The sequence below is a fragment of the Eschrichtius robustus genome, chromosome 15 (assembly GCF_028021215.1).
Source record: "Eschrichtius robustus isolate mEscRob2 chromosome 15, mEscRob2.pri, whole genome shotgun sequence".
NCBI classification, from domain to species: domain Eukaryota; kingdom Metazoa; phylum Chordata; class Mammalia; order Artiodactyla; family Eschrichtiidae; genus Eschrichtius; species Eschrichtius robustus.
Genome location: NC_090838.1, coordinates 8,041,317 through 8,059,457, shown reverse-complemented (window position 1 = coordinate 8,059,457; position 18,141 = coordinate 8,041,317). Strand labels below are relative to the sequence as shown.

At 36.4% G+C, this 18,141-nt stretch overlaps 1 protein-coding gene across 3 annotated transcripts in view; it reads left to right on the top strand.

The window, feature by feature from the left end:
• The window catches only part of ROCK2 (Rho associated coiled-coil containing protein kinase 2), a 139,924-nt gene that overhangs the window by 76,856 nt on the left and 44,927 nt on the right, over positions 1-18,141 (top strand). For all 3 annotated transcript variants that reach the window (XM_068563870.1, XM_068563869.1, XM_068563871.1), the window contains exons 5-6: positions 5,296-5,556; positions 16,009-16,153. In XM_068563870.1, coding sequence (XP_068419971.1) covers positions 5,296-5,556; positions 16,009-16,153 — 406 coding nt within the window. The remainder of the gene's footprint in view (positions 1-5,295; positions 5,557-16,008; positions 16,154-18,141) is intronic.

Genomic DNA, 18,141 nt, shown 5'->3' with positions numbered 1-18,141 from the left:
ATTGCCAGTATGTACTCGCTTAAGTCCCCTTGTGCTCTTCCCCAATCACTACCTCCACGTGTTCCCCCCAAAATAAACGTTCTTCTGGCTTTATTAGTAATTGTTTCATTGTTTTCTTTCCAGTATACCACCTAAACAAGCACTCAGAAACTATATTTTTCCTGTTTATTGAACTTTATATAAGTGAAACCATTGAATATCTCTTATCCAGGTTACTCCAGTTTATTGGTGAGATTTATTACGTTTTCATAGTTGAATATTCTCTTTTGTGAAATGCCTGTTTAAGTCTCTTGCTCGTTTTCCCATTAGGTTGTCTGTCAATTGAAAAAAAAGATTTGTAGGAATTGTTTTTATTTTGGATATGAACCCTGACTGGCTTCTTAGACCTCTGGGTTTACAGATTTTACCAAGTTTGAGAAAATTGTGACCACTATTTTCTCAAATATTTTTTCTGTCTCACTTTCCATCCATTTACCCCTCAACCCCTTTCTCAGACTACAGTTACACATATGTAATTTGCTTGATGTTGTCCCACAGGTAACTGATACTGTTTTTTTTCTTTCCCCAGTCTGTTTTTGTTTTTCAGGTGTGCTTCATTTTGTATAGTTTTTATGCTGTGTCTCAGCAGTCCCCAACCTTTTAGGCACCAGGGACCGGTTTCATGGAAAATAGTTTTTCCACGGACGGGGTGGGGGTGGAGGGGATGGTTCAGGCGGTGCTGTCAGCAGCAGGTGAAGCTTCGCTCACTCACCGGCCCGCCGCTCACCTCCTGCTGTTTGGCCTGGTTCCTAACAGGCGTGGACTGGTACCAGTCAGTGGCCTGGGGTGGGGGGACGGGGGGACCCCTGCTGTGTCTTTAAGTTCACTGATCTTTTTTTCTGCAGTGTTCAATCAAACTTTAATCCCATCGCATCTGGCTTTCTTCAACAAAATTGTTTTGAGATTTATCCGTGATGCGATATATCAATAGTTCATTTCTTTTTATTGCGGAATAGTATTCCATTGTGTGGATATATGACAGTTTGTTTATCTGTTCATCTGTTCATAGACATTTGGGTTGTTTCCAGTTTTCGTATCTTACAAATAATTAAATTGTTTGCGATCAACTTGTACAATTAAATGATTTTTAGGAAATTTATGGAGTTGTGAACCCATCACTAAAACCTGATTTTTAGAACATTTCATCATCCCCAAATGATCACTTATACCTACTTACAGTCATTTCCCATTCCCCTCCAGCCCCAGGTAACCACAAGTGTGCTTTCTGTCTCCAGAATTTGCCTTTTCTGGACATTTCAGAAAAATGGAATCATACAACATGTTGTCTCTTTCCCTTAGTATACTATTTTTGAAGTTCATGCACATTGTAGAATGTCTTGTATTTCATTTCTTTTTAATGCTGAATAGCATAGCCAAGCTATGCTATGTGGTTTAATCAAGAATGTATTTGGTGTTTGTTCTCAGTTCTTAGCACAAGAGCTTCAAAAGCTCTTGGATTTCCTGAGTGTTAAGAGTGTCTTTGTTATGCTAATGAGACAACTTCTGGTGGCCTTTTGATAACTTCTGGATGAGATGAGGACTGATCATTAGAAAGAATGAGCACGTGATTAGAGGATTGGGACCTTCAGCCTTCCATCCTTCGGGGTACTGGAAGGGGGTTGGAAATTGAGTTTAATCACATGGCCCATGATTTAATTAATCATGCCTATATAATGAGACCCTAATAAAAGCTGTGGACATTGACACTCAATGGAGCTGCCTGGTTGGTGAAGACATTGGTGTACTGGGATGGTGATTCACCCTGATTCCACAAGGAGAAGTTGCAGGAGCTCTGTTCCCTCCCAGACCTCATCTTATGTGTATCCTTTACAGTAAGACTTTGATCATATGTATGGTGCTCTCCTGAATTCTTTGAGTCAACCCAGTGAATTATCAAACCTGAGTGGGTCATGGGAACTCCAGAATTTGTAGTTAGTTAATCAGAAATGCTGGTGGCTTGGGGACTTCCAAAGTACAGAAGGACAGCTGATGTCTGAAGTGAGGGGCTTGTGAAGGACTGGCCTCTTAGCCTGTGGCATGTGATGCTAACCCTAGGTGCCTGGCACCAGAGTTGTGTTGCAGTACACGCAGCTGCGCTGGAGAGAGTACGTGGACACACCCCGTTATGTCTGTCCCTCTGCCATTTGAGGGACATTTGAATTGTTTCCACTTGGGGCTATTATAAATAGTGAATAGTGCTGCTATGAACATTTGCATACAAGTCTTTTGTGGACATATTTCATTTCTTTTGGGAGTGGAATTCTTAGTTATGTGGGAAATTTATGTTTAACTTTTTAAGAAATTGCCAAACTGTTTCCCAAAGTGGCTGTGCCATTTTACGTTCTTACCAGCATAGATGAGGTTCCAGTTCCTCCATATTCTTGCCAACAGTTGATGTTTTCTGTTGTTTTTATTATGGCCATTCTGGTGGGTGTAAAGTGGGATCTCATTGTGGTTTTAATTAGAATTTCCCCAATGACTAACATCTTTTCATGTGCTTATCGACCACTCATATATCTTTGGTGAAATGTCTATTCACATTTTTGCCCTTTAAAAAATTATGTACTTGCCTTATTGTTGAGTTGTAGGAGTCCTTTATGTAGTCTAGATACTTTATCATATATATCACTTGTTAGTATTTTTTCCAACCTGTGATTTGTCTTTTCATTTTTTAATAGGATTTTTTTGAAGCCAGAAAATTTTTATTTTGATCAAATCTTATGTGTCAGTTTTTCATTTTGTCAATTGTGTTTTTGGTGTTAGAAGAAATCTTTGCCTAATCCAAGGTGATAAAATATTATTCTCCTTTGTTTTTTCATAAGGTTTTTCTAGTTTTAACTCTTAAATTTAGTCCTGTGATCTATTTTGAGTTAATTTTTGAGTATGATGTGAAGTAGGGGTCTAAAAATGTTCATATTTTTGTCTTTGAATATCCAATTGTTCAAGCACCATTTATTGAAAAGACTGTTCTTTCACCACTAAATTACTCTGGCACCTTTGTTTTAAAAAAAAATCTCTTGACCTATAAATACAAGGGTTATTTCTAGGCTGTCACTTCTGTTCCATTGATCTATATGTCTGTCCTTATACCATACCAATACTGTCCTGAAAACATTAGTTTTGTTTTGAGTTTTGAAACTGGGAAGTATAAGTGCTCCTGCTTTATTCTGTTGTAAGATAGTTTTGGCTCCTCTGGGTTATTTGCATTTCCATAGAAATTTTATTATCAATTTGTTAATTTCTGGAAAAAAAACTTGCTGGGATTTAGAGTTTGCATTGATTCTGTGGATCAATTTGGAGAGAATTGCCATCTTTATACTATTGTCTTTGTATCCAGGAACATGAGTGTCTCTCCATTTATATACATCTTTCCTTTTGTCATTTAGAGTTAATAGCATCACACACACACACACACACACACACACACACACACACACACACTTTCTCAATTTGGTAACCAGCCTTGTGCCTTTTCATCCCTTTCTTCCCTGCATCTCACTACCTTCCATTTTAAAATTATTCTGATTTTGGCTTGACTCTCTCAAATAAATATTTAATTTTATGTCAGTAATAAGCTTTTCTGGATTCTTTATTTGTCCCTTTTTCTTAGGTCTCACGTAATTCTCTTACTTGGATTTATTCATTGTGTCAAACTATATCCTTGAACAGTTCTTTCAGAAGTGGTTTGTTATCAGATTTCTAAGAATATGAATGATGTAATACATATTTATTTTGCCATCTTATTGATTTTTTTTAAACTGCCGTATTCTAGGATCAAAATTATTTTCCTTGAAAGTTTCGAAGATACAGCTCTGTTTTTTGTATTCTGTGTTGGCTGAGATGTTTGTTGACAATATGATTTATGTTTTTGTACATAAGGTACTTTTTGTCTTTGGAAACTCTTAGAATTTTTCTGTTGGATTTCTGAGAGTTTAGCACTGACTGTCTTAGTTTCTCTCTTGTTTCATTTGAGATCTTTCAATCTTAGATTTTTGACTTTATTCATTTCTAGAAGTTTTTGTTTGCCATTTCTTTTTTTTTCTTTTTCTTCTGGTCTATTTTCTCTCTTCCAGACTGCTTTTAGATGTCGGAGCTTTGCTAACATTGCTCTGTTTTTCATCTCTGAATCCTTCAGTGTCTTCAGAGAAAGTTACTTTGCTCAATTTTCAAGCTCTGTTATTTGTTTTTCACGTATCATCAGTTGTATATTTAATTCCAAAGCTTCAGATTTTTTCCCCATATCATCCTATTGTTTAATTGATGTTACTCTTTTGAGGGTATTGATTTTTACATTTTTAAAGCTGTTCTTAGTTTGTCCTATTTTAAGCATTTCCTTGACTGTTAACTTTCTGTTTCTTGAATTGCTTTGCCTCTATTTCATGATACTGATTTTTTCTGAAATGTTGATTCTTGGTTTTGTTCTTTTTCCTATTTGTGGAAATCTTTTCTGTTTACACTGGTTGCTTTCAGGAGGGGTGGGGCATGTCGTTGGGTGGAATGTACAGATACCTTTCCTTCTGAATTTGTGGTTTCTCTTGTCTCTCCAGGGGATCAGTAGCAACCTAGCTTGGTGTCCTATTTCTCTGGTCCCAGTGCCACTGCTTTAGTCTGAGTACAGGTATCACTGCCACTTGCTGTTGATTGTGAGCAAGATGATGGGGAAGGGAAGAGAGGAGAAGGCCCAGTTCCAAATGTGGCTACAAATTACTCTTCCCAGTGGTATGGGACTTACTGCCTCTTCTTATATCTATTGAATCTGGTATTTTAGGTTTTTCTAAACCTCTCCTGCTTCCTCAGCTCTCTTCTTTGTGAGTTATGTGCAGTAATTTGTTTTCAGAAAGCTGGGCATTTTTTTATTATCTATTCTTTTGTCATTCTTTCACCTTTTATGTTCCTCATTCTTAATCTGTTTCTCTTTTAAAATATTTCTATTTAAGTAGATTCCTGTATTCTCCAAGAGGGAACATGATACATTTATGCATATTTTGTTAGTAAGCATGAAGAAGATACCCATATAAAAGTTTTATTTGATAACGTTTTTTCCATTAAAGATGTCCAAATCTAAAATCACAGATTTCCTAAAGTTTAACTCTGTTTTGGTTATACAATAATTTATCTTTTTCAATAGCAGTAATAGTTTTGGGGTTTTGTTCTCTTAATGGTTTTGGTTTTCTTTCTTTCTCTCTTTCGTTCTTTCATTTCTTTTCTTTTTTTAAATTAAAAAAATTTTTTTTTCCTTCTTGTTTTGTTTTCCAGCTCTTTTGTGCCTTTCAAGATGATAAGTATCTGTACATGGTAATGGAGTACATGCCTGGTGGAGACCTTGTAAACCTTATGAGTAACTATGATGTACCTGAAAAATGGGCCAAATTTTATACTGCTGAAGTTGTTCTTGCTTTGGATGCCATACACTCCATGGGTTTAATTCACAGAGATGTGAAGCCTGACAACATGCTCTTGGATAAACATGGACATCTAAAATTAGCAGATTTTGGCACATGTATGAAGATGGATGAAGTAAGTAACAAGCAAGTAAAAAAAAAAATGCTAGTTTTTTGAGAGACAAAAATAAAGGAACACTTGCAATCTGGACTTCATAGTTTTAAACAAAGATAAATTTAGTTTTGCTAACTGTGTAATGACTCAGGCAAGGTAATAAAATATCCAAATCAAAACATTTACTTACTAATCATTCATATGGTTGTAGAGTACTTTGTAGATTTGGTGAATCCAAGAGAAATAAGAACTCAAATAACTAGTTATCAGATAAATAGTTATCTTCCTCATAGAATCTTGACAAACATTTGCTACCAATCAAAACTAGTTCATGTATATAATGATCTAGGTGAAGAAGTAGGACACAAAATATAAATTAAGGTACATGGGTATTTCTATCATCATTATTATTTCTGTATTTTTCCTTTAAAAAAAGAGGTAAGGTAGAAATTTACCAACTCCTACCAACCCCATCTGTATCAACCACATAGAATAAACTTGGGGGCAAGTTTATTGTTGTGCTTTACCTGTTGAACAATTCATATTATGATTAATTGATTCAGTAGCATTAACTTCATAGCAAACTATGGTGTTGATTTATTTTTGTTGCAAAATTTATATCCCTTGTCTTTTTCTCTGTAAGTGTACTGTAATTCCTGGCAGTAATTCCTGATGGGGAGGGATCATGTTTTATTTCCTATGTATTCTTGTTAATTATCTTGTCAATATGTTTATTTTGAATTAAGCTGATTTTCTTTTCTCTTTACTTCTCAACTTATTTATGCCTCCTGTGTGATATTCACTTTTATTCATTGTCCTACCATCATCAGTGATCCATAGTCTTCCAAGCTCAGATCAGACTTTTACCTCATATAGAAAGTGCTGCCTGATAGCCCTAACCTGACTGATCACTCTCTGTCATAATTTCCATAACGTTACTTATTTAGAATTTGTGCTGTACTTCACAGGCCACTTTTATCTATCTAGGATTGTACGCCCTGTCTGCCCAGCTAAAATGTAACGTCCCTTTGGTTCTTTGGTCTTCTTCATAGAGTATTACTATGTTTGTGTTCTGCATGCATTAATGTTTAGTAGGTAGAGTATTTGATTGTACCCAAAGCTCCCTCTTGTGGTATTTATCATTCTGCAGTATGAAGTGATTAACAGTGAAAATCGTATTTAATGAAAATAAAGTAGAAATAATTTTCTAATAGAATGCTAAACTTTTTAATGTCTGTTATACATAACGAATGATGTTTATGTGCTGCACATCTCTGAGTGTATTCTGATTTTCATTAAACCGAAAACTTTTGGGAGGGTGCAGAGGAATCTCACCACGTGTTTTTAGGATAGGTAAAGGTGGTTAAGGAAAGAAGGTGTAGAGGGTGAGAGTAGAAGAACAGGACAGAATATGTTGTTTACAAGATAATTTTATAAGCATGTAAGTGAATACTAAATTCAGCTATTTAAATATCTTAAATTGTCTCTTTATAAGGCAAAATAAAAATATGGTATATATAATTTTGTTTACTATTTTTAATTCAGGTACGTATAGTTCCGTTAATTATGCTCCTTGGCTCACAGCTTATTGTCATTAGTAGTATACACAAAGGCCCCATCTTGTTTTGTTTTTTTTTAATTGTTTTTCCCCTTTCAGTTTTTGTCTTATTCTCTTTTCCCCTAATACACAGCCATTGTAATGTGTTTATAAGCTCTTAGAGACTATTAGTATAGTGTACATATGTATAAATAGTATAACGGATTGTTGTCATTTTGTTGTTAACTTTTTTCATGCAACATTGTTTTATGTCTATTCCTGATATATGTAAAGTAGCTCACTGCTTTTTGGTATTCCATAGTATCTCTTAATTTTACTTATTATTCCCCCTCATGTTGGATTCCTAAGTCACATCCAGCTCCCTGTTACCAGCAGTACCATGTTGAACATTTTCATACGTGTCTCGTGTCTGTCTATTTGGACAAGGGTTTCCTCTAAATATAAACCCTAGAAGTGAGACTACGATCTCAGAGGATACATGAAGTATTACCTGGTCTCCAGAATGGCTGTAAATGTTATCACCTCTTGCTAATAGTGCATGAGAGATCCTGTCTCCCCGTATCCTCACTCACCTTTCCTTTTATTCACTCTCTAAATCTTACTAAATTCCATTGGTGTGTAAAGTAGTATCTTTTAAACTTTTTATTAATCTTAACAGTTGATGTCAAACCTTTCTCCATATACTTCTCAGTCTCCTTTGTGAATTAACCTGTGTTGTGTATCTTTTGACCCTTTAAAAATTGGTGGTTTGTTGATGTGCAAGGATTCCTTATATAATCTAGATACTGGTTCAACAGATATCACTGATAATCATCTTCCAGTGTGCTACTCATCTGTATCTTTGAACAGAAATCCTTAATTATGATGTAGTCAAATATATTTGTTAATATTGAACTTTTAGAATGTTGTTTGTTTTACGCCAAACCCCCGTTCCTCCAGTAATATTAATAGTGAGAGTAATTATGTAATGTTGAAGAACAAAGGAATTTTTAATTAAAACTATAGTACGTAGAATTTATAATTTTGTTATGTTAGTTGTTAATGTGAATAGTGTTATTGCAAGTTTCAGCTTCATCACTTTGTTTGCCTTTGATTATTATTATGGTCTTAGAGCCATTAGAAATGTTCATAGTTTCATTCTTATTCATCTATATATCTATAGAAGGGATTGGCAAACTAGAGCACAGGGCCAAATCTGGCCTGTGGCTTGGTTTTGTATAGTTTCTGTGCTAAAAATGTTTTTTCCATTTTTAAAAAATTGTTTTTAAAAAGAAGATTATGCGATAGAGACCCTATGTGTCTCATAAAGCCTAAAATATTTACTATCTGGCTCTTTATAGAAAAAGTTTGCCAACCCTTTATCTGTAATAAAGACAGAGATGCTCGAATTATTTTTTAGCTCTTCTGGCTTCATGTAAAACATTATTCCATGGATAAAGGCAAAATAGAATACAACTATAAAATTATAACCTTATATAAGGACTAAAATTGTTACTATCACTAATGAGAGTAATGCTGTTTCATTAAATTCTGTCATTGATAGATTGCAGATTACATAATTTTCTGGGTGTTGTTATTCTTTTTCTCCCTGAAATAAATATCTGGGTGTGAGTGAAAGTCACAGTTAGTATATTTACATCTAGATTATCTCAGTGACAGTCAAGGAGTACTGCTATTTAAAATTACCTGCATTGATCAGACAAGTTGACTTCCCTCTATGTCTGTCATTATGCATTTCATAGCAACCTTTACCTCCTTTTAAGGCACAATTTTACATTAATATTTTAAATTACTGAAAATAGTATAAGATTTTATCCATTAATATTCTAGTGTATACCACTGGATTAGATTGCAGCTATAAATTTTTAAAAGCTAGCAGGTAAAATGTTAGTGTTCTTAACCCTTCTACAAGTGACATCAATTTTTAAGATACAGGCATTTCTACTCATGTTTCTGAAAAGCCCTGTTTTCTGTAAAATTATACATTTAAAAGGACAGGTTTATGGGAGCAATAGGGACCGACCATTCAAAAGCTATGCAGCTTTGTAACCAGAGCCCAAAGGAAATTATAACTGGTATCCAGGAAGATGATTGGAATAACAGGCAGCTTTGCGCCTGTGTGTGCTGCAAAGTGCAAATGGAAATGGAGTTCTGAAGCAACTGGGCTGTCTTCTAGATAGAGCACAAGAAGCAGGACCTTACACTAGTGCCAGCAGTCTTACAAGGCAGGGAGGGGACACGCCTCTCTGAGAAAGTAGCCCCTGGTTCAAGTGCTCATTTTTTTTTTTTTAAATAAATTTATTTATTTATTTATTTATTTTTGGCTGCGTTGGGTCTTCGTTTCTGTGCGAGGGCTTTCTGTAGTTGCGGCGAGCGGGGGCCACTCTTCATCGCGGTGCGCGGGCCTCTCACTGTCGCGGCCTCTCTTGTTGCGGAGCACAGGCTCCAGACGCGCAGGCTCAGTAGGTGTGGCTCACGGGCCCAGTTGCTCTGCGGCATGTGGGATCTTCCCAGACCAGGGCTCGAACCCGTGTCCCCTGCATTGGCAGGCAGATTCTAAACCACTGCGCCACCAGGGAAGCCCCAAGTGCTCATTTTTTTGTTAAAATGGACTGGATACGCTCCGGACTATGTAGTAGTCAAGCTGAAGCTTTCAGTGCTTCTGATAATTAAGAATTTCACTTACAGGAGTAAGTGAAATGCCTCACAGGAGGCTTTTTTTTTTTTTTTTCTTTTTATAACTTAAAAAAAAACTAATTTATTTTTAGCTGCGTTGGGTCTTTGTTGCTGCGGGGGCTTTCTCTAGTTGCAGCGAGCAGGGGCTACTCTTCTTTGTGGTGCGCGGGCTTCCCATTGCGGTGGCTTCTCTTGTTGCAGAGCACGGGCTCTAGGCGCGCAGGCTTCAGTAGTTGTGGCACAAGGGCTCAGTACTTGTGGCTCGTGGGCTCTAGAGCGCAGGCTCAGTAGTTGTGGCGCACAGGCTTAGTTGCTCCGCAGCATGTGGGATCTTCCCAGACTGCGGCTCAAACCCATGTCTCCTGCGTTGGCAGGCAGATTCTTAAGCACTGCGCCACCAGGGAAGTCTGGACGGCAGGCATTTTGAATAGTTTCTTAGACTAACTCCAAGATTTGTGATTGACCGATTTTGTGTTTGCAGTAAATCTCGCGACTTATGATATTTTGTCAGTTATAAAACACTCATGTATTTAGCAAACACACACTATCTGATCCATTTAAGATAAAGTACTTTTGAAGAAGCTTTTGAAAATGCATACCTGTTTATGTTGCTCTCCAGCTTGAAACCCTTTAGTAGATTTCTGTCACCTACTGAATAAAGTTCAAATTCCTTAGGTAGTCATCTGAAGCCTCTTATGGTGATATGATCCCTGCCTACTTTTTCACCCTCATTCTGTGTCATTTGACCTCTTGTACCTTGTGGTTCAGGGGTCTTAAATTACATACAGTTCTTTTTATACCATGGTATGTTAGGATTCCTGGCCTTCATATATCCTGTTGAATATACTCTGCTTGGCAAATTCCTACTCACACATTGAAACTCAGTCCAGAGTTTGCTTACCTTGTGAAGGCTTTTTAAATTGACTTCTATGTCTTTCCCCAAATGTACCCTTTAGGGAGCATTTCTTTTATTTCTTTTTTCCTCCCTCCCTCCCTCCCTCCCTTCCTTCCATCTGTTGAACACTTATCTTATATTTTCTCTGTCCCAGGCCTGGAATCAAACACTTCTCCAAGAAGCTCTAATTCCTTTTATTTAAGAATGGTATTTAAAAATCAGTATTTGGGTGCTGGATGTACTCATTGCTCCTGGAGTGTCATTATTTCTAGGCTCTGTCAGTGGATGTGTGTATATTGTATATACTGTGTCTACTAACTCACATGCACACACATGTTCATATTTAATTCTGTACCTATCTGTCTGTATATAAAGTGTATTAAAAATTATGAGTTCATATGATACTTCTGATTCTAGTCCTGCACCACAGGGTTCATTCTAGTTTTCCTCCTTTCTGTTTCGTGATTACTTCTTTGGATAGTGAGAAAACTGTCTCTCATTATCTACACTACAACTGTTTTCCAAAGTAACCTAGGTCAGTTCTTTTCCTCTCTACCCTCTTTGGTGTGGTTATGTTATTAATTTATGAAACAGGTCCATTTCTTTTTTTTTTTTTTTTTTTTTTTCACTTTTATTTGCATCTATTTTTTGCAGCATTTATTCCCAGGCCATAAGTTTTTGTTTCTTCAATTTCTTCTGGGATATCTTTTTCTTCTGGGCAACCTCCTCTTCTGGTTTAGGAACAGTCTGTTCTTTTTCAGTAAGGATCATCTCAGTGTGGCAGGGAGAGCTCATGTATGGGTTAATCCAACCATGAGCTCTGTAAGTCCTCCGCCGCATCTTGGGGGCTTTATTCACCTGGATATGCTCAATGACCAGAGAATCTACATCTAAGCCCTTAAGTTCAGCATTACTCTCTGCATTTTTGAGCATGTACAGTAAAAATTCAGCACTCTTTTTGGGCCACCGACCCTGCGTCCAGCCCCACTGTTTGGCCTGGGCACACCTACCAACTCCACCATTGTAACGACGGAATGGCACACATTGCTTCTTTAAAGTGACATCCTTCAGATACTTGGTGGCTTTTCGGATATGCATACCCTTAATGGCCTGGACCGTTTCACGAGTGTTCTTAAAATGAACACGAAGATTTGAACCTCTCGACTTGCATGATTTTGTGGGGTTTTCTGGGTCAAGTGAATAGCGAACCATTTTTAGAGGTTACCTCAGGCCACTTGCTGGAAAAGCCAGGTCCATTTCTTACTGTTTGTATTCCATTTAGAGTTGTACCACATCTGGTTGATTTTGTTTATTTGTTTTTTGGATATGTGAAGCATATCTTCTGGTTTAAGAGTCAGAACTATACAAATTGCATGCTCAGAGAAGGATCACCCCCTCCTTATCCCACCATCCCATTCCTGTACTTGCTTCTTTCTACCCTTTTCCCACTCACCCCCTATAGGTAAACCAATCTCTTTAGTTTGTGGTTTAGGCTTCCTTTATTTCTGTATTTTAACCTTCCTGTATTTCCTACATTTGTCATAAATGTAGATTTTATATTTATATAATCTGAGAACTTCCCCATGAGATAGTTTTTAAATATCTTTCCCAAATGTTTATTTAAAAAAATTTTAACTCTCAATAGGTGGTTGCCAGAGATGGTGGTTAGAATATTAATTTTTCAAAAACAGAGTACCAGTAACACGGTTTACCTAGTAAAAATTCTTTACTCCTACCGAAGTATTTATTCTACAAGTAATCGGTTATTCAAACTGATCTCCATCTTACCTTTCCCAGCTTCATCAGTGTGAAACTTTACATTTAGCTGATTTGGACTTCACTGCATTTCTTGAACCTGTTTTATATAAAGTATTCTTGTTCCTTTGTTTTTGCTCTTTTTTCTGTCTAAGCTACCATACCAACCCTCTCTCTGAAGTCTAACTTGTCCGCCAATTCTTTTTTGTATCTTATTCTTTGCTCTCCTTCTTCTGAACCTTTGAATGCTAAATAATTTTTCTTTTAGTGGCACTTTTGTGTCTGGCCAGGTTTTAGCTCTTTTTTTTTTTTTTAACATCTTTATTGAAGTATAATTGCTTTACAATGGTGTGTTAGTTTCTGCTTTAAAACAAAGTGAATCAGTTATACATATACATATGTTCCCATATCGCTTCCCTCTTGCATCTCCCTCCCTCCCACCCTCCCTATCCCACCCCTCTAGGTGGTCACAAAGCACCGAGCTGATCTCCCTGTGCTATGCGGCTGCTTCCCACTAGCCATCTGTTTTACATTTGGTAGTGTATATATGTCCATGCCACTCTCTCACCCTGTCACATCTTACCCCTCCCCCTCCCCATATCCTCAAGTCCATTCTCTAGTAGGTCTGTGTCTTTATTCCCGTCTTGCCCCTAGGTTCTTCGTGACCTTTTTTTTTTTTTCCCCTTAGATTCCATATATATGTGTTAGCATACTGTATTTGTTTTTCTCTTTCTGACTTATTTCACTCTGTATGACAGACTCTAACTCCATCCACCTCATTACAAATACCTCCATTTCATTTCTTTTTATGGCTGAGTAATATTCCATTGTATATATGTGCCACATCTTCTTTATCCATTCATCTGTCGATGGACATTTAGGTTGCTTCCATGTCCTGGCTATTGTAAATAGGGCTGCAATGAACATTTTGGTACATGACTCTTTTTGAATTATGGCTTTCTCAGGGTATATGCCCAGTAGTGGGATTGCTGGGTCGTATGGTAGTCCTATTTTTAGTTTTTTAAGGAACCTCCATAGTGGCTGTATCAATTTACATTCCCACCAACAGTGCAAGAGTGTTCCCTTTTCTCCACACCCTCTCCAGCATTTATTGTTTCTAGATTTTTTGATGATGGCCATTCTGACCGGTGTGAGATGATACCTCATTGTAGTTTTGATTTGCATTTCTCTAATGATTAAGGATGTTGAGCATTCTTTCATGTGTCTGTTGGCCATCTGTATATCTTCTTTGGAGAAATGTCTATTTAGGTCTTCTGCCCATTTTTGGATTGGGTTGTTGGTTTTTTTGTTATTGAGCTGCATGAGCTGCTTGTAAATCTTGGAGATTAATCTTTTGTCAGTTGCTTCATTTGCAAATATTTTCTCCCATTCTGAGGGTTGTCTTTTGGTCTTGTTTATGGTTTCCTTTGCTGTGCAAAAGCTTTTAAGTTTCATTAGGTCCCATTTGTTTATTTGTGTTTTTATCTCCATTTCTCTAGGAGCTGGGTCAAAAAGGATCTTGCTGCGATTTATGTCATAGAGCGTTCTGCCTATGTTTTCCTCTAAGAGTTTGATAGTGTCTGGCTTTACACTTAGGTCTTTAATCCATTTTGAGTTTATTTTTGTGTATGGTGTCAGGGAGTGTTCTAATTTCATACTTTTACATGTACCTGTCCAATTTTCCCAGCACCACTTATTGAAGAGACTGTCTTTTCTCCACTGTATATGCTTGCCTCCTTTATCGAAGATAAGGTGACCATATGTGCGTGGGTTTATCTCTGGGCTTTCTGTCCTGTTCCATTGATCTATATTTCTGTTTTTGTGCCAGTACCAAACTGTCTTGATTACTGTAGCTTTGTAATATAGTCTGAAGTCAGGGAGCCTGATTCCTCCAGCTCCATTTTTCGTTCTCAAGATTGCTTTGGCTATTCGGGGTCTTTTGTGTCTCCATACAAATTGTGAAATTTTTTGTTCTAGTTCTGTGAAAAATGCCTGTGGTAGTTTGATAGGGATTGCATTGAATCTGTAGATTGCTTTGGGTAGTAGTCATTTTCACAATGTTGATTCTTCCAATCCAAGAACATGGTATATCTCTCCATCTATTTGTATCATCTTTAATTTCTTTCATCAGTGTCCTATCAGGTTTTAGCTCTTAAGTCTCACAGGATTCATTTTTTTGAAGTCTAATTCATATGGATACATGTGAAATAAAGAGATTTTACTTATCCTAGTAAGTCTCTATGAATTTTTCCTTCAGTAGAAGTCTAAAATGTAGGATAGCTAATGATAAAAATTAATTTTATAACCTGCCTTTTGTAGTCAGGCACTGTCATCTTCATTTTTTATCCTAAGTAATAACCCTTACAGAGTATTACCATCATAATTTGCTCAATTATTTCCAAATTTTTTATTTTATTAATTTATATTCAAACTAAAATGACCTCTATTTGCTGAATACTTGGGAAAATAAAATCATTGAGTTATTTCTGCTGATTTGAGGAAAGAAAAGATTGCTTCTAAAATTAATCTCTCATGTTTAACATACATTTTATTGCATTTAAATAAAAGCATTTATATAAATCATGTTTATAAAATACACTGAGCTTCCTTTTTCCAAGGGGGTCATAATACTTAGTATTTTGGTAGTTGTATAGCTTCCTTATAAGGAACGTAGGTGACACACTTTTTAACCAGGCAGGTAAAGGAAATGAAGGGCATTTAAGTTAATCTATAAAGTCTTTGCATGTTTGTACATAGCTGGAGGTGAACAGGTACTGTTTAGCAGCACACTACTATATACTGTCGTGATTTAATCTTGCAGCATATACACAAACATACACACACACATACATGCTGCAAAATACACACACGTAGATAATATCTACAGTGGTTCTTGTCCTTGTCAAAAAGACATAAGATAGGGATTATCTTACTACCCACTGAAACTAAACACAGAAAAAGGTGTTTTTAATCATTTTGCCAAATATCTTGATACCACAGCTCCACATTTCTAAACATGCAGCTTGGAGGTGTAGCTTTCAAACTATTAAGATCTTTTGATTTAAACATTTGATCTATTTCCCCCCATTTTTTTCTTGGTATAATAAGAACCATTTTTTAATACAACCTCCAAAACTGGGGCCTTAGTAATTTTCATTACTGCAGTTTCTTTGGAAACATCAAAGTTTCCTTTCTCTAAAGATTCTTTTCTTTTCCCCGGGTCAGGTGCCTTAAGACCACATTTTGTACTTCTCTTGTAACTCCTTCATGGTGTAAGAAAAAGAAACAAAAGATGTTGATTTGCATGGAATTCCCATGGAATTAACCACCTTTTTCTTCTTCCATTGATGAAGCCTCCTGTATTTTAGAGTTGGAAAATTATCCCTGATCTCCCATAATCCAGACATTTTTATGCATTTCATAATGCATTTATCCCCTGTCCTCCCAAAGCCATGTCAGCAATGAAGGTCTATTGGTAGCCATGTGTAGTCGCTGTATATGTAATAATAAATGAATTAGTTGCGCTTATGTGTGTGTGTGTTTACAGACATTTTATACACATTTTTTTTTCTCTCTGCACTTTACCCAGACAGGCATGGTGCATTGTGATACGGCAGTTGGAACACCTGATTATATATCACCTGAGGTCCTGAAATCACAAGGGGGTGATGGTTACTATGGGCGAGAATGTGATTGGTGGTCTGTGGGTGTTTTCCTTTTTGAGATGCTGGTGGGTAAGTAAATTGTTCTTTTTTCAAAACTCATCTCATAACACTTTAGTTCTAAGTCAAGAATGTGAGACTATAAAAAAAAGAGTTGCTTGTGTTCTAGGGAAAAAGTAGTAGTTCTGAAAACTGAATTAGTAGTGTCTGATATGACAGATTATTGATTGGAAAATTAAAACCAAGCCTCATTCTAGCACAGTAATTGAGTAGAATATGAAAGGAATTGAAAGTCTACTGCTAGGAAATATTCCTCCAATAGACCTTTTGTATTAAGAAAATATTAGAACAAGAAGCAAGTTTATAGTTGCAGTGGGTCTTCATTCTAAGATTTTCTTAATCAGGAGTATTTGTTGTAAATATTTTAATTATAAGGCTGTTATTCTAATAATAATAAGGAACTGAAAGTACTCTTAGTTTATGTAATTGTTATGTAATTAATTTTGTGCACTGTGTTTCTCATATTTATTTCTTGTATATATATTTGGTTTGTAATTCTAGTCAAATAAATCATAAATATAGTTATTGACCATTTGACTATCAAGATAAATATATTTTATAATAATATTTCAATCTTAGAAAACTCAGAGGCAAATTAAATAATTTCTTTTACTTTGACCAGATCAAAATTTGAAAGGCTCAAGTGTTTCAAAACTTTTCTTTACATCATTGATTTCATTTTTAAGATTTCCTATTCCTAAGTACTAGGGTCACAAAAATATCTTCTGGCCAAGGAAGCCAGTGGCTGACTCCCTGGTTTCAGGTTGAGGGAGATGTAGCAAAATTCTACTTTAAGAGGCAAATGTGTTAAGGCTAGTAGCATTATATGAAATGACTTTAGAATTGAAAATATAGTTTTAGAAGTTGGGGAATTTATTTTCTAGAAGATGACTAAAAGAAATTAGTAGTGGAAATCTGTAAAATCTGTATAGTAACTGAGTATGTTTACTGCTAAAAAAAAAATCAGTACAAATTTAAATAACAATTAGTCATGGAACTTTTTTGTGGTTAAGGTGCCTTCTCTTGATGACCATATGTGTATGTGTAGCACTGATCTTGCTATGCGTAGTCTCACGTCCTTCTATGACCTACTTTGTTTTGGGCCTTTGTCTTTGTAGTGGGTCTCTTTGTACACACTATGTGTCCTCAGGTAGCTATCTATTCTCCCCACCTCTAGGCCCTATCTGATGATTCATTAGGTGTGTCTTGTAATCTTTTGAAAGTAGAATATATTCCATCATTTGCCTAGACTCTCCCAGGGGTTTAAAAAATAATATACTTTGGAGGAAGTCACCTGGGTTTGAAGAGACCATTTAAATTCCTGCTGCTGTTTTCAGCCTGAGAGCTGAATTTAATGAGTTTGAATGGCACTGATTTGCAGTATTCTGAGCCTACTCTGGTGCTTGCTCATCAGGTTGGTTGACTGGACTTCATTTAAAGGAGTCTACTGCAGTTAAAAGTTGCACTAGAAAAATCTTGAATTCAAAACTCTCCTCTGCCACCCTCGGAAAACAAAAACTAACTGCCTGAACACTCCTTTTTGGCTGATTTGGGAAAGTCTGATTTGTACTAAGGTGACCTGTGGTTGAGGCATACTGGCAGGGCCTTTAACTCTTGTGGCTTTAGATGAGTACTGGCCAAGATGATGCCGTGAACTTTTTCTGTCTTTACACTTGCTTCAATGCCTATTCATCACAGTCATCAGTCAGCAGGAACACTGCATTAGGAGGCTGTTTCTGCCGTTTTCAACTCTAGCTATGTGTCATCTTAGGCAAATCACATGTCATCTGTCTGGGTCTGGCTTCCTCATGTGTAAAATAATAGGGCTGATCTAACTCTTAGAGCTGCACTGTCCAGTCTATCATGATGAACGTGGTTTATGTCTGCACTGTTTAGTATGGTAGGCACCTGCCATATCGAGCTCTTGAAATATGGCTAGTGTGACTAGGGAACTGAATTTTTCATTTTATTTAATTGTAATTAATTAAACTTTGAAGTGC